General features: G+C 38.2%; 2 protein-coding genes across 3 annotated transcripts; one reads left to right on the top strand and one right to left on the bottom strand.

The window, feature by feature from the left end:
- Position 1: 1 nt before the first annotated feature.
- On the top strand, positions 2-1,839 carry LOC137951454 (anthocyanidin reductase ((2S)-flavan-3-ol-forming)-like). 2 transcript variants are annotated; one of them, XM_068798117.1, is made up of 6 exons: positions 2-144; positions 477-643; positions 788-988; positions 1,072-1,231; positions 1,341-1,545; positions 1,621-1,839. In XM_068798117.1, the coding sequence occupies exons 1-6, from the start codon at positions 18-20 to the stop codon at positions 1,760-1,762; spliced, it is 1,002 nt and encodes a 333-aa protein (XP_068654218.1). In that variant the 5' UTR covers positions 2-17; the 3' UTR covers positions 1,763-1,839. The 2 variants fall into 2 exon arrangements, with proteins under 2 accessions (XP_068654218.1, XP_068654217.1); XM_068798116.1 differs by having other exon boundaries at positions 1,618-1,839.
- An 8,045-nt stretch (positions 1,840-9,884) lies between these two features.
- Positions 9,885-12,221, bottom strand: LOC137951954 (cytochrome P450 78A5-like). Its single transcript, XM_068798957.1, has 2 exons — positions 11,233-12,221; positions 9,885-10,765 (listed from the first exon to the last, which is right to left on the bottom strand). The coding sequence occupies exons 1-2, from the start codon at positions 12,199-12,201 to the stop codon at positions 10,166-10,168; spliced, it is 1,569 nt and encodes a 522-aa protein (XP_068655058.1). The 5' UTR covers positions 12,202-12,221; the 3' UTR covers positions 9,885-10,165.
- Between the last annotated feature and the right edge of the window lie 3,225 nt (positions 12,222-15,446).

Below are 15,446 nucleotides of genomic sequence, written 5' to 3'. Positions count from 1 at the left end.
ACTGATCACTCTTCAGAATGACTACTGAAGTGACGAGAGAGAAGACTGCTTGCGTTACCGGCGCCTCTGGATACCTAGCGTCACTGCTGGTCAAGCAGTTGCTTGACAAAGGGTACATCGTCAACGCCACCGTGAGGGACCCTGGTTTGTTTCTCAACTGCTACCCTAATGTTGATTGTGATGCAATTTGTGTCGACTTGAGGAAGTCCTCTCATTCAATAAAGATATAAGGTTTTGCAGAGATGAGCGAATAGCGAAATTTTTTTAAAACACCACGATCGATCAGATAGTTGTCTGTTGAGGTAGCCCGCCAGTAAATTGTCCATTCATTTATTTTATTTTATCTTCGTCTTCATTTTGTGCTGGAAAAAGCATTGGAGCCCTTCCGTTGATCATTCATAGTCATTTATTTTCCTGTAAATTTAGGAAGTTTACAATATAACTCTTAATGTAGTGAAGTAGTCATGTATTAATAGGGAATCAGGCAAAGATTTCACATCTCGTGAGTCTTCCCGGCTCCGAACGCCTCAAACTTTTCCGGGCAGACCTGACCACAGAAGGAAGCTTCGACGATTCCATCAATGGTTGCGATCTTGTCTTTCATGTCGCAACGCCTGTACTCTTCGATTCAAATGATCCAGAGGTAACCACATCCGTGAAGTTTAAACTTCCTTACTTGGGAACAAATGAATGATCAAGCAAGTTTATATCGATGATCAAACTTTTATTCTGTTAACTTGATTGCGGAATTAACTTTTTTTTTTTTTTTTTTTAAATCTCTGGGAAGAACGAGATGATCAAGCCAGCAATCCAAGGGACATTAAACGTTCTAAGATCATGTACGAAGACGAAGACGGTGAAGCGGATAGTCTTGACATCTTCAGCAGCAGCTGTATCTATACACCGGGAACAGGAAGACGATCGAGTCGTGACTGAGGAGTGCTGGACTGACGTCGAATTTTTGTTCTCCGAGAAGCCACCCGCTTGGGTATTTGAATTGATATTTATGAGAAATTCATGTAATTAATAACATCCAACTACAGGTAACAATTGAGTTTAATCCATGAACAGGGATACGCTGTATCTAAAACTCTTGCAGAGAAAGAAGCATGGAAAGTCGCCACAGAAAACCAGATTGATCTTATCTCAGTCGTCCCCGTTCTCATAAGTGGTCCTTCCCTCACCCCTCATGTTCCCAACAGCTCCATCCTCGCTTTATCCTTGCTCACAGGTGGGATGAGAAGACTGAGACCGTGAGAAATATCGGGAGTTGTTATTATGCACCAGTACAGTTCTGATTTAAATTGAACGTAAGTTTTGTGGTGGGTGAGTTGGTGCAGGGAACGACGCCGGCCTCAAAGCCATGCAACTGGCCTCTGGGTCCATCTCTCTCGTCCATGTCGAAGATGTTTGTAGAGCTCATATATTCCTGGCCGAGAAGGAATCGGCATCTGGCCGGTACATTTGCTGCGCCGTTAACACAAGCGTCCCGGAGCTTGCCGAGTTCCTCTCTAACAGATATCCACAGTACAACGTTCCTACTGAGTAAGACCCAGCTTAGATTTGCCGTTTTAATTGCTATCATCCCTTCCTAACGAACACTTGTGAAAATGGCAGCAGCTTCGGCGACTTTTCCTCAAAACATTACACTGTATCTGCGGAGAAGTTGATTAAAGAAGGATTTACTTTCAAGTTCAAGATTGAAGAGATCTACGATGAATCTGTGGAGTACTTTATGGCTAAAGGACTGCTCCAAAAATGAGGCTTTGACGTTCAAGTAGCAATGGAATTCTCCTGTAATTCCACTTATAATAATGAAACATGTTTGTTCTCGTTATCTGCCGATTAGCTTTTGCGACTCAAATCCAAACAGATCATACGCATCACGATCCAAACGATTTTGTGCGTTCAGTAAACGAAGATCCCTATTCTTCTTAACGAGTTCATGAGAAGGATTATGTTCGTTAATTCGTTAAGCACCCAAGCCACTAATTCTCCACGAAAATTCACAGCGAGGAGACGAATGGGTTGAGAAAGTTCACTCAAATTGGGTAAACTTCACCTTATTTTCGATAATCGCATTGAAGAAGTGCCAAAAGGAAGAGGGAGAAGGTAAATGAAGAAAGATACCTGTTGGGGAAGAAGACAGAGGGACAAGAAGAAATTACATATCAGGACTTGACCCTGGCTGCACCACGTTGAGGAGCATTCTTTATCATGGCATCGTAGCTTATATGCTTAGACACGCTCTGCAGATATCTTCTAGTGATCTGGGAATCCATAAAAAACTCTGCTTCAGCAGAGCAATCAGCAATGGAACCATTGCATATAGCGTTCCTCTCTCTTCTTTCACCAACAGCTCTTGAGAGTGTGGCAAAGAGTAGAGCTAGTATCGCCAAAACAATGCAGAGGTTCTTCTTCTTCCTCTTCAATTCCATGGCCATGGCCTCTACCCTTCTTGCAGTTACCCACTAGGGTTATTATCCTTTATGGTAGTGGAGAGAAGAAGCCATCTTTTCTAAGGTAGTCAAGGTAGTTTCCTCATCATATGAAGTGAATACTTTCTTAGCCTATATATCATGTAAAATGAATATATGTCTAGACCCACTACCTTGTTGGGGAGATCATTGTCATGAGTATAACTTTTGATGGTGGATGTCACAATTGGGTTCAAAGTCAAAAGTTCATATGATAGTAGCACTCAAGCATATTCAACCATTATAAGCATGCGGTTTCGAAAACTCTTTCGAGTTTCGCATTCAAGCACAATTGGAACCTTAGAATGAAATATGATCATCTTAAAGTAAGCATAATTTCAAAAAATAACTCATCAAATTTATACCGAGTTGATTTTAAATTCATAGGTTTTATGTTAGCCCTAACTAGTGAAGCACAGGAGAAGCTACCAAAATTTTCCACCTTAGTTCCTCTACTAGAGTAGATTCAATATAGTTCCTCTAGTAGTAAATGGAAAAGGGGGAGTAGCTCTAACTGAAATTTTTGTAAGCAAAATTTCTAGATGCATTACGAAATTCATAAAAAGACTGAAAGCTGCAGCCAAAATACATACCTCCAACCATGGCAGACAAATTCTAGGAATTTTCAGGAAAAAAAAACATCTATCTATCCAAAGTGCAATTGATGGAGCACATACCTCTTTTCTGGACTATATCCTTTTTTCTCTTCACCATGAAAAAATTCACATTGCACTTCTCAAACCCTATTTTCGATCAAAAGAGGAGAAGTTGGAGGTGAAATAGCTTCGTTATTCCTACATCTAAGGGAAACTACCTAATAATGATTTCTAGATAGCAACTTCCATTAAGAAGACCACAAGGCCATGAAGATTATAGAATCCACATGAAAGATAAGGGAAGAAGATCACTGTTCCCTCTACATTGGTAAGAACCACTTCCTCTGGGTAGCAAAGTTAATGTGAGGGAGAGATGAAGTAGGCCATCTCATCATTCCAAATAATTGGTTTCATATTTGATGGATGACAATAGAAGTGTTTTACTGCCACCACCATTTAATCCCTGTACAACCTCTGCCTTTTAAAACAGTTCTTCTTCTCTCTCCAGGTCTGTATTTCGATATTTCAACTCTCTTAATTATACCTCGGCATCTTTTCACAGCTGCTTCTATTTCGATATTCTGTCTCTACAATTCTTTTCTCTCTGAGTGTGACTTCGTGGGTTCTACCACGATGACTTTAGAAGGTTTACTGACCCGAGACTTGGAGGCAAGGAAGTGGAGGCGAGGACAAAGCTACGTTGCGTTGAGAGGGAGGAGGCTAGATTGCGAATTTGAGAGATGAAATCCGAGAAGAAGAGAGATGCCGGTGGTGGAGTTTTGCAGATTTAACATGTTCCAACTTGTTTTTCAAATTCAAACTCAAGCAATTGAATATCTATTTTGATAGAAACAAGAGAGAGAAGGATCCAACTCAAATCTGTTCCGATTCTAGGCTTAAATATATGATTCATCTGAACCATATATTGATCAAGCATTAAGGCTATGTATACTGAGAGGTAAAGTGGAAGAAACAAGCACCTCAGTATGGGGAGAATTTTTTTGGTCAAGATAAGTCCAGCAGCATATCCATCAGCCAAAAAGTGAACAAAGCCACAGAAATACAAAACGGACCCTAAAAAGACTAATTTCTGTCATTGGGGCTGAGAGTGAGATCCAGAAGGAAGGAAGGGAGTTCTTCTTGGACAAAAATTGGAAGGAATATAAAAAAAAAACTAAAGCGAAGAACAATACTAATCGTTTAAAGCAGTGTAAAGCTTCAATTTTCAAGCCATTTTTATGCCATTAAGAACAAGACTTTATACAAAAAATTATATATCAAAAGAAATATCTGCAAATCTATTTTCTAACCTATTCAACCAATTCTTAATCTGAGTTTTTTAGATGGAGATATTGATCTCGGAAGAGTCAATGGTAATGTTGGCCAAAGAAAAAAGAGTTCTCAATTCAACCAGATTACAAAGTCCGAAATCTATCAAATTATTTATCTCAAAATAAGTATATTTTAATAAATGAATTGTTACTTGAAAGAAAGGTATTTAATTTTAGTTTCAGAAGGAGAAAATTTTATGTTAATTTGATCTATATTTAAGAGAATTTTCACATTAGAAGAATCAAAGGTCGTATTGGTATTCTGTTGTATTTGAAGATCCGAACTTAAGTAGAAAAAATTTCCTTCAGGAAAGTATCTCATGATCTACCCTTGGAAGTTTTATGGTTGCTAACTAACAATATCTAGAAAGAATCTTTCAAAGATTATCTTATTTTCATAAACTTTCCTTGATTTATTTGTCAAAGAGAAGAAGTGTTCATATTTTGAATTATGGCAACTTCCCAAAAAAAATATTTATTTGATTTAATGTTTCAAATTACAAAAGTATCTATGTAAAGAAATTCTAATCTAGGATAAGATCCAAAACGTGTCTCTTCTCTGTTTTTTAGAAGACTTTGCAGCTGCTCTCTAAACCAACAACATCCAATTCAGTTATTCTTTTTTAGAAGATTAACAACATTCAGTTCAACTTATTGGCAACTTATTACTCGATTCCAACTTATTATTTGGTATACATCTTATTTACTCAAGGAGGGACTTGTTACAGATTATCTTATGTGTCCTTATTACTTTTAAGAACTTTTACTATTTACCAGTTATCCGTTATTATATTTATTTGAGCATTAGCTCATTATTATAGTTGTTATTGTCTCTCTTTGATTGAGACATTATTATTGAAGAATAACTCATCGGTTGCTTGCTCTGGGTTCATTATTTGTCGACTGTTGTCGGCATTGGTTCATATAATTGAAGAATTTGAATTACTTCAAAAAATAAAACACATGATGGCCCTAATTTCTCCATCTATCTTTCTATTAATTCCCCATTACCCTTATATTATGTCACATTCTTTCTCCTACCATAATTTATTTGACTTTAATTTACCCCCTTTGGTCAACCCTTTTTGGTGCGTTGCTATGGTTGATCCTTTTTTATATATATGAGTGTTTGAAGTCCATTGAGACTTTTTATCGGTACCCTTGGGTTTTTTATCGTCGTCTTGTGAACGACAAACAATACCCACTTTTGTGATTATTATCACCATATTTGTTTGAAATATTTGAGGTTGGTTTTGATTTATGTTTTATCACTTATTTCTACCATTTGAGAGTATGTGTTTGGTTTCGTACTTACCCTTGGTACACAGTGATGGAGGAAATTATTATTATTATATTTATGTTATTTGTTTTAAGTTGGGATCACTGCCATTACTTCCTAACTTGAGGGAAAGTGTTGGAAAATATGATGTAATTAGAGTGTCATTGATATAATTAATTTATGTTTTTTGTCTCTTTTTCACTCTTACTAGGGTGAAGGGTATAATTATAATATTAATACTTTTATCGTTTATAAATAGAGCTTAAGGGGGAGGGTTTGGATGAAATCCATAACCCTATTCTTCCTCCTCTTTTATCCAAATTTTTTATTCATCATTTTCTCCTCATAAAACCTTTTCTCCACAATTATTCTTCTTCTTCTCACCCCTTAATCCTCTTCTACCATGATTATACATCATGTAATCCTAAGTTTTAACAATAGAGAATAAAAAAAATATCCGAGTAGGGAGAAAACTGAAGAAGAGAAGCAAAAAATAAAAAAGAAGATGACTATTCTACTCTTTCATCTTGCAAGTTCAAATGATACCGGCACATACCTACGTCTCAAGCCAGTTTTTAAAGGTCCTGGACTCCCATGCAAAACCCAATAATGAAATGCTTAGGCCATGACAAGTGAGGGGGAACAAAGTCTTAAAGGATGAAAGCATTTTTGCCTCAAACCCTTTTATCCCAAAAAGAAACTAAAGAAAATTGGAAATTAGTTTCTTATTACTCCAACACGAAATGATGAAAAAAATGAAGTTGAGAAGGCACAAACAATATAGAATTGGTCATTTTCGAATTTTTGCCTATTGGGAACGTTTTCAGTGAGAAAATTGGTCAAATAAGAAATAATTTTTTATCATTTTATTTTTCTATGGTGGCAAAAGAATTCCTTTATAAATGAAAAAGCTAAAAATTATGAACCGGTGTTAAACAAACCAACTTGGTCAAGTGATCGGGTCCAATTGAACCTAAGTGAACCGCTTTGGCCACCAATTAACTAGATCACATATCCTAATGCCATTCTAAAATATAAAAATAAAAAATAAACTTTTATATCAAGGGAACCTACGTACGAGGGAGTGGGTGGATCCTAGGGGTGGCACCAAGCTCAATCGGCTTGCAAATCGTTCGACCTCAGCTAAAAAAAAACTCAACTCAGTTCAATTTTTACTTGAGCTCAGTTCGAGTTCAAACTTGAAATAAGGCTCGTTAAGTATAATAAGCCAAACTCGAGATTTTTCAAGTTCGGCTTGTTATCTAGTGAGCCGACTCGTAAGTATAGATTTTTTTACGAAATACCTTATACTCTAATTGCTCTCGTCTATTCCCTCTTTAATTGGTTGATAGTTGCTTTGATTTACCTCAAACCTCTAAGACGGTCGTTTTGCCCTTTTGGGTCTCTCAACATCTAATGTTGTTGTTTGCCAATGAAATAAACACAATTGATGGAAATGTTTTCTCTTTCTTTTAGACATATTAAGCTGGTTATTATACATTAGTATGCTCTATTGTAAAGTTTTAGACTCTTTGTTATAGCTCGTAGTTCAATAGTACTAAATTCATCACAATATTCTCTCTTTTTTGTAAATTTTTTTATAGTTTTAAATATAAGTAGGAGATAACCTAGTTCAAGCTCAAATTCAAATTTGGTTAAAAAAATTTGGTTCGAATTCGATTCTAATTTTAGGTTCGAGGCTGAGCTCGATCAAGTTCAAAGTATTTAGGTCAAGCCAAACTCAAACATATGTGGGTTCAAGCTTGGTTCGATGCCACCATTAGATTGGAGCCTATGTTTACTCTCTGACGCTCAACTGAGAAAGAGAGAGATCTCACCCCACCCCACCCCTACCCTCTTCCACTGTCACTAGTCAAGAAATTCTCCCCATGCGATAGGTTGTCTGGTTAATCGGGTTGAATCAGCCAGAGAGAGTAGCTTCACGTCCACGTTTCCGTTTGTTTCAATTACGAAGTTGACTGAAAAAATGAAGATTTCTCAAGTCTGAACTCTTAAAACAACCAACCCCACTAAGAAAAATATCACACCCTCCCTTTCATAGACTGCCAAAAGCGCTCGAGCTGAGACAATTTCTCAGTTGCAAGACTTTCTCTCTCCAATATGGAAGAAGCCAACCCAAACAGGTTATTACCTATTTTGGATTATCTGTGCTTGCTGGGCTCTTCAGCTCTAATGGCCAACCACATTCATGGTTCAAATATATTTATAGCAGACATTAAACAGCTTCTGAATCTAAACAAGTCTAAATGCTCCAAGATAGCTACTATTGCAATTCAACATCATTGACAAATGGGCATGTCTGCTTCTGAATTCAAATTCAAACTGGATTTGGAAAAGGATCATTTCTATGAATAAATTTGAAAAAACAGCTTCAACAGGCCATTCCGAAAACTCGCCTCAATTCACACATAACCACCTGGTTCCTTGCACAAATTTTACATTGGGCGATTACAGGAGATATACATCTTAGATTTAGAGACCTAACATCGGCGAATCATGACCGGAAAGTCAAAAAAAAATGAGACCTTGTATTCAGTTCTTCAAACCATCATTCTAAAGATGGGAGCAGACTGGGTTCATGGATGGAAAAGTGAAGAAGCTAAAGCATTGTTTAAGGTACTCGGACATTTCATGCAAACCACACTCAGAAGCTTTCATGTCGGCAGTTAAAAGCACTAATCGGCATTTAGGAACACTAATAGAATATCGTTCGAAATTATCCACAAACTTCTTCTTTCCATTGTGCAAGATTAGGTATGGAACTTTGAAGGAAACAATAGAAAAATGAGCTCAAGAATCACACAAGGGGAGCTTTAATGGCCACTAAAGCTTTCAAGACCACCCAACCTCACACCTTAAGGCTGTAAAGGATGCGAAAGAATAGAAGAATGCTGGGGGGGATTCTCTTCTTTAAAAGTGGTTAACAATGACTGCATTATAAGGTTTCGTTTTCACCCACTATTCTATCACCATTTCTCAGGGCAGAAAGAATAGAAGCTCTCAACCTCCCACTAATTTCTCAAGCTTAATAAGAGCAGAATAAGTAGATACTAAAGATTACAGACAGATGACACCCACAAAGAGGTGCATTATGGGCTAATGAATCCCAATATAATGGGTTCTGAGAGGACCTTATCATGATAAAACAACTCACATGTATGAAGCCAATGGGACCCATTTCACTGAAGGTGAAAACATAAAAGGCTGGAGAGAGTTTCAAAGTGAAACCCAATTTGCTGGTCAAAAGAATATCATTTCAAAGCTACTTTTTCTCAATGTATATCATATGATGCCCAGAGGCGACACATTCCCTCTAGCTTTCCAATGCATGCATATAATGGGTCAAGGAACAATGAGAGATGCTTCCAGATATTTCTTGCTTTAGTTTCCTCACACCCATGATCTCTCCACATACATGCGATGCAAGGAATGTATCTGAACTGTGCTGAGAGTCGGCAAAAGGAAGAAAGAGAACCAAAAAGACGAGCAAGTTGCAGAACATCAGATAGATAGGATATTCAATGATCATCTTCATGTTCACCCTCCCCTCTTTAGGGGTAGGATAAAAGGAGAGAAGCTTTCTAAAGGTCCAAATATTCTATAAGAGATTTGGATCCCAACAGAAAGCAATTTAAAAATGCATAGTTGATGAGGGTTCTTATTCTCCAATCTTGTATACTGTAAAGTGCAGAAGAGGAGAGTTCGCTCGATTGACAAATAAACTAGAACACAGGATAAAACCCAAAGAAAAATAGCCATTGAGCATGCTTCTTGAAGAGATTCCAAATTAGGGGAGATGGGATCATTTAGCTGGACACTTGAATCTGCTTCCACGAGCTTGCCTTGTAGCTGAGAAGAAGCTTCAAAGTTTCCACCACTCGGAGAAAAAGCCACTTCCAATAAGCAATAAGAACAAGGGGGGGAGCTTTCTGAAACGAAAGTGGCTCGCTATTCTCGGGTTCAAGTAATCAAAGATAATAACAATAATAAAGTAATAAAATAAAAGGGGCAATTAAGACTGAACTTCCCTCCCATACCTCACCCAACCATCAAGAGTAATAATAAATGAAACCATTATCCGTGATCTTCTACTGAAGTGATAAAACCCAGTTAGCATGGAAAGCAACGAGGACTTTACCAAGAAATTCAGACGAAAGTTCCAACTTCTTCATTCATATTTTAAAAAGCCAAAAGCTGATTACAGCATCTCTGTAGAGATTCCATGTAATAATACCTTACATTGAACTAAAGACCAACTGTTTTCACTGACGAGTAAAAGCTACAAGACCTAAAACAGACTGCAAAACCAAAGTAACAGACATACAACAAAGCCATCTTGACTAGCCTCTCAGGCTGCAAAATCATGGAGACGAGACGCGTCCCCATTCCTGTCCAGAGACCCACTATATTCCGAAAAGACTTCAACTTGAATTAACAAGCAAAACAGACTCAGCTGATAGTTCAGATTCTTGGCTCAATCTTGCACACCAAAGGGATTTTCATCTCCATAGACATCTTGAGGCACTCAGTCAGGTCAACACCATCACACGAAGGGAGCCATTTGTACTTCTGAAGCAACTGAGCCAACCAGAGATGAACGGTGGCCAACCCCATGGCTTTACCAGGGCATACTCTCCGGCCGGAACCAAAGGGAGCTAGCCTGAGATCAGAACCCATAATGGGTACATCTTCCTGGAGGAAACGCTCAGGCTTGAACTTGTTCGGCTCCGGCCAGATCTTCTCATCATGGGTAATTGCCCACATGTTAACCATTGCAGTGGTTCCAGCAGGCACGAAGTATTCACCAACATGAACATCGTGGATTGAAAGGCGAGCCCACGAGAGGAGAGGGCCAGGAGGGTGCACACGAAGTGCTTCCTTGACCACAGCTTGAAGGTATGGAAGCTTGCTGATATCAGAATCAGATACTGGCCTCGACCCACCAACAACAGTATCAATTTCAGCTTGGACATTAGATTGGATGTCTGGGTGAAGGGCCATTCTGGCAATAATCCACTCCAAGAGAATCGCAACAGTATCAGTTCCTCGAAAGATCATTTCCTGCAAACCCAAGCAGTTGGTTGTTGTAAGAACAAACACTAGATACATCAACATCGGCAAATAGATTACGTTGAAAAAAAAAACATGAATAATTTATTGGTGATAGAATATATGGCGCACTATCAAAAGGTGCTGCTCTGAAATTTAGGAAAGAGCCACATATCCGAGGTGTACAAATTTTTCCATCAAGATTAAACGTTTAAGACAAACAGGATTATCGCCTCAACCGACCTACCACATGTAAAAGAGGTAAATGATAAAAAAAAATCGAATAACGAAGGAACGCTAGATGACTACTCTCTCAAGTGAGGATACATGATGGTTGAACAAATACGGATTAACCTGAGGTGGATAAAAGACGATTGGAGAAGAAGGATTAAAATAATGCAAGAGCCACTAACAGAAAAACAAAAATAGATAAAGATAATTAGAGATCCAAGCGACAAATAAGAAGCAGTTGCACTTACCCAAAGAACGGCAATCATGTCACTGTCACTGACTCGTTCTTCCTTCTCCAAATCAAGAAGAACATCAACGAAGTCGCCCTCTTTATCGTCATCGCTCACCCCAAGTATCCTTCTCTGTCGATGCTCGCTTATGATCTCCCCCACAAACACGTTAACCCTGGAAACCAGAGCTCTGCAGCGCTTCCTTACACCCTGCAAGTCCAACCACCCTAACACTGGGAAATGATCGCTCCAGTTGAACATGCCAAGCAGTTCATAACCCTCTTTCACCAGTCCCTCGAGCTTTAACCCGTCCGAATCAGTCTCAAAATCGTAACTCGTGCCAAAGACACTCATCATCACATTGTTTAACGACCCAAAGTGTAACACCTTCTTCACCTCCACTTCACCCTTGCCGTTCATCATTTCTCCAAACTGATCCACCATAAGGGACCCAATTTCCTGCCTAAACGCCCCAAATGAAGCGATGCGCTTGGGACAGAACAAATTAGTAGCCGAAATTCTCCTCAAGTTACGCCAGTAATCACCGAAAGGAGCGAAACCCATTGCCCGGTGGAAAAGCAACTCATAAGCCGACTCCTTAACAGGGCGATCAGCAAAAGCAGAGCTGTTAAGTATCTCTTTTGCAGTCTCGGGATGAGAAGAGATCACAAAGCGAGTGAACCCCACAGAGAAAGCCATGAGACGAGTAGCATCAGCAGCTCTGCTCAACTTGGCCAGTGCCCTGTGAGCAGTAGACCCCGTGAAAGCAAAGAGGAGTCCCAACAAGGGGTGACCCGAAGGACCAGGAATAGCAGCAGGAGCACGCGACTTCAATAGAGCCCATGCGAGGCCGCCTGGGAAAACCCATAAGGCACAGACGGCAACAAGAAGAGTGGCAACTGCAAGAAACTCAATCTGCAGTACGGAGGAAGAAGCAAACTTGGGAAGTAGGAAGTAGAAGAGGGTGGAATCAACTGCAGAGGACATGGTTGGCTAGGAGAGGAGAGGTGAAGAGAAGGTGCGAGACATAGGGAGTTTGGCGAGGAAGGGCCGTTATATAGGAAGAGCAAAGCGGTTTAAATTTTAACCATGGATATGGACATGGGTTAAAAAATATTTAAACAAACCCAGATGTTAAAAAAATGACTGCAGTAAAACAGTAACTATTCAATAAATAATTTTAAAAAAACTATTTTTTGAATTTTAAAATAAAATAAAGCAACAAATGAAATGCTCTAAAATAAAAGTTTAAATTTTATTTATGATTTTTTTTAGAATTAAATAAAAAAATCAACTTTAAAATTACCGCGGTTAAAACCGGAAGCACGGGGGGAGAAGAGGAAGAGGAAGTACGAGATCTCTGATATCCTGCCCCAGCCGATTCTCTTTTTCCCCTAACTTTTACTGATTTGCCACTACCTCAGTACGAACGATTCGTCTTCCCTCCACATTCGACACATCTCATCAAATAACCACGATATTGCCACCAAAGACGACGATCCAAATTTTTTATTCTGTCCAGATCGTCTCATCCGAGCCGTCAATCATGTGAGCCTCATCAAACCATGTCTCGCAGACAGGAAGATATCTTCACAAAAATTATGTCAATTTCGTGACTTAGATCGGTTCCTCTTCCTCCACGCGTATCTGCAGAAATCATTCCGTTCCAGAATCGAGATGGGGCCCGCCTCAGATATCGAAACCAGATCAAGATCCCAGACGCATAAAAGACGAAAATACCCTCCCATGTGAAGGACAGTTTAGTCATTGTACGCGTCACCATAAAACATCTCCTGGCAGCGCGGCCTGTGCTTCCAGAGGGGAGCAGGAGCCGTTACCAACACGCAAATGCGGAAACAGCTCACGCGTACCACGTAGGGGTAAAAACGTAAATATATTATATAGCCTCGTAGCATAGTCCCCTCGGCACGTGTGGATTTGACAACGCGGCGGAGCTTGGTCGGCAGAGGCAGAAGAGTACGGCGCCGCCTTGTGTGTCAGGGCAGAGCGGGTCCAGTGATCGGCGACAGTACGATGGAAGGGATTGGAGCGGAGGTCCGAGCAGAGGAAGAGTCCGACAGCGGGTTGTTGGGTTCATTATTACTCCCGCTTTAATTCATGATTAACGAGGTTCGTTCCGAAGCGGTTCGGCGTGCCAGCGTCAACTTTACGAGACTAAAATTTTCAATAATGCCATCGAGGAAATAAAGTAAAATTTACAATAATACCTAAAGATTTTTTTTGCCACTATTATTAAAGATAAAAATTGTACTATACTTAATTTCTAGAAAAAAACACAAGAGAAAAGTCTACCCTCAATCATTTGGCATTGATTACGAAGAAACCTTCTCTTTGTTAATAAGCCTCTCTCTTCATAGGTAGGAAGAGGGACAGCTAAAGCAATCTCTACATGCATTTGTTGATAAATCTAGTAAAATTATTATGCATGGGTTGATAAATCTAGTAAAATTATTATTATTGGCTTTGGGTTCACAAGATGTGAAGTATTTGATATGTTTATGACATTATATTGATTAGTGCAAACAAGGAAGAACTAGGTTGTCTTCTATACATAAGATCTTGGTTTGTCCTAAAGGAAATACGTGTAGGACTTGTTAAAATAGATTGATATGCTTGCATAGTGAATACAATATTGGACATGTTGAATGATACATAAGCTACTATAGTTATTTCCAACTTGAAGTTCATCATGGATAGGAGGACTTAAGCTTACAACTCAACAATTACAAACATGACATTATGTTCAAATATGTTATCTGTGTCTCAAATAGGATTTCTAGATCTACATTGATGAAAGTTAATAGTTAGGAAGATGTTCACATTGAGTATATCGATTTTACTCAAATAACTTTTAAGGTTGTTTTGGCCTAATTTCAACAAGCAACAATAAGCAAAAACACTTTCATATAGCTTCTCATTTGTTATGGCGAATATCAGTGCACCAACTCCTTTCTTCTATATTTTAAGAGAAAGGGAATTGTTATATGATCTAGTACAATATAGTGAATATACTTTGTTTTTTGGATAAATAAGTAACTTTTGTTGGGTTTAAACAACCAAAAACATACTTTTTAGGAAGCTCAATCTTGCTATAAAACTATGATCTATCCTAAATTCGACAATTCTGCACTAATTGACTTACAGGGTAAAATCATATTTTTATAATAATCATTTAAAAAAAATTTAAAAATATTAGCCTAGCTTTATTTCACTCAAATAAATCATTCCAGAGAGAAAATTTTATCGATAAACACTTTATTTTGGAATTTACATACAATTTTGACAAAAAAATCTCTAAAAAACATAACTATTATTTCTAACGCAATCCTATACCAATATGATTTTGTCGAAAACTTATAACAATAAAAGTAGCTTAGAATAATATGAATGTATTTTTTTTTGGCACAAAGAATAAGAAATCCATAAATACAGGCTCATAATCTTTCCTTGTGTAGTTCTAATACCAATGAATGATCTATTTCATATGATTTTCTATTAATAATTAAAAAATAACATAATAAAAACAAGAAATAGGAAGATCAAACCTGGAGTAGTAGATATCTTGTCTTTTATGTGCAATCCTAGAAAAATATCAACTAAGAAAATAGAAAATAAAAAGGAGGAAAGAGATCACTACACCTTCATTCACCCACACCGTCCTTGTTTTGTGAGGCCAACAATCTTTTCTATCTTCTCGTTATTGGTTGTCAAAGAACGTCTGTTTTTTCTCTATTTTCAGGAGAAAAATGTTAATAACCATTACGCCAAAAGACCAATCTATTAGCGAATGCGCAACATGCATATTAAAGACAAGTCATTCCAACAAAAAACTCTGCAAGACCAAGTTAAAAAGATTTTTCCTCTATAGGGAGATAATCTAACTCCTTTATAAGATTAGAAAATACAACTTCATGAGTAAGAAATGTTACTTCTCCTTTAATTGAAGATGAACTTCTCCGTTCTATCAACTACTTAGAATGGATCCTGGTCACTCATGTTCGGCATCAAACGAAACTCTCAACATGATGATTGAACAGATTCCGTGGAAGAAACTTGGTTGCACTAAACTACCTCACATTGTTGTGTGATCGGAGTTCTTCCATTTGAGCAAATTGGTCTGAGCTCGTCTGGCATCAATGTGAATTGCTTTCCTTCTTCAGCGACTTCCAATCGTACTCTGCTTTCTTACGTTTAATCCTAACTTGTGATCT

Source organism: Aristolochia californica, unplaced genomic scaffold (genome assembly GCF_029961685.1).
Source record: "Aristolochia californica isolate CCGP_79_NKW_82.1479 unplaced genomic scaffold, dmAriCali1.0.hap1 SCAF_15, whole genome shotgun sequence".
Lineage (NCBI taxonomy): Eukaryota > Viridiplantae > Streptophyta > Magnoliopsida > Piperales > Aristolochiaceae > Aristolochia > Aristolochia californica.
The sequence above is the reverse complement of the archived record's forward strand: the minus strand, read 5'-3'. Positions and strand labels throughout refer to the sequence as shown.

Bases quoted from the DNA above. Each gene is read 5' to 3' on its own strand.
- LOC137951954 (XM_068798957.1), bottom strand. From the start codon at position 12,201: ATGTCCTCTGCAGTTGATTCCACCCTCTTCTACTTCCTACTTCCCAAG. The intron at 10,766-11,232 runs GTAAGTGCAACT...TTGGGTTTGCAG, and splicing joins ACATGATTGCCGTTCTTTGG to GAAATGATCTTTCGAGGAAC.
- LOC137951454 (XM_068798116.1), top strand. From the start codon at position 18: ATGACTACTGAAGTGACGAGAGAGAAGACTGCTTGCGTTACCGGCGCC. The intron at 644-787 runs GTAACCACATCC...ATCTCTGGGAAG, and splicing joins TCGATTCAAATGATCCAGAG to AACGAGATGATCAAGCCAGC. The intron at 1,232-1,340 runs GTGGGATGAGAA...GAGTTGGTGCAG, and splicing joins CGCTTTATCCTTGCTCACAG to GGAACGACGCCGGCCTCAAA.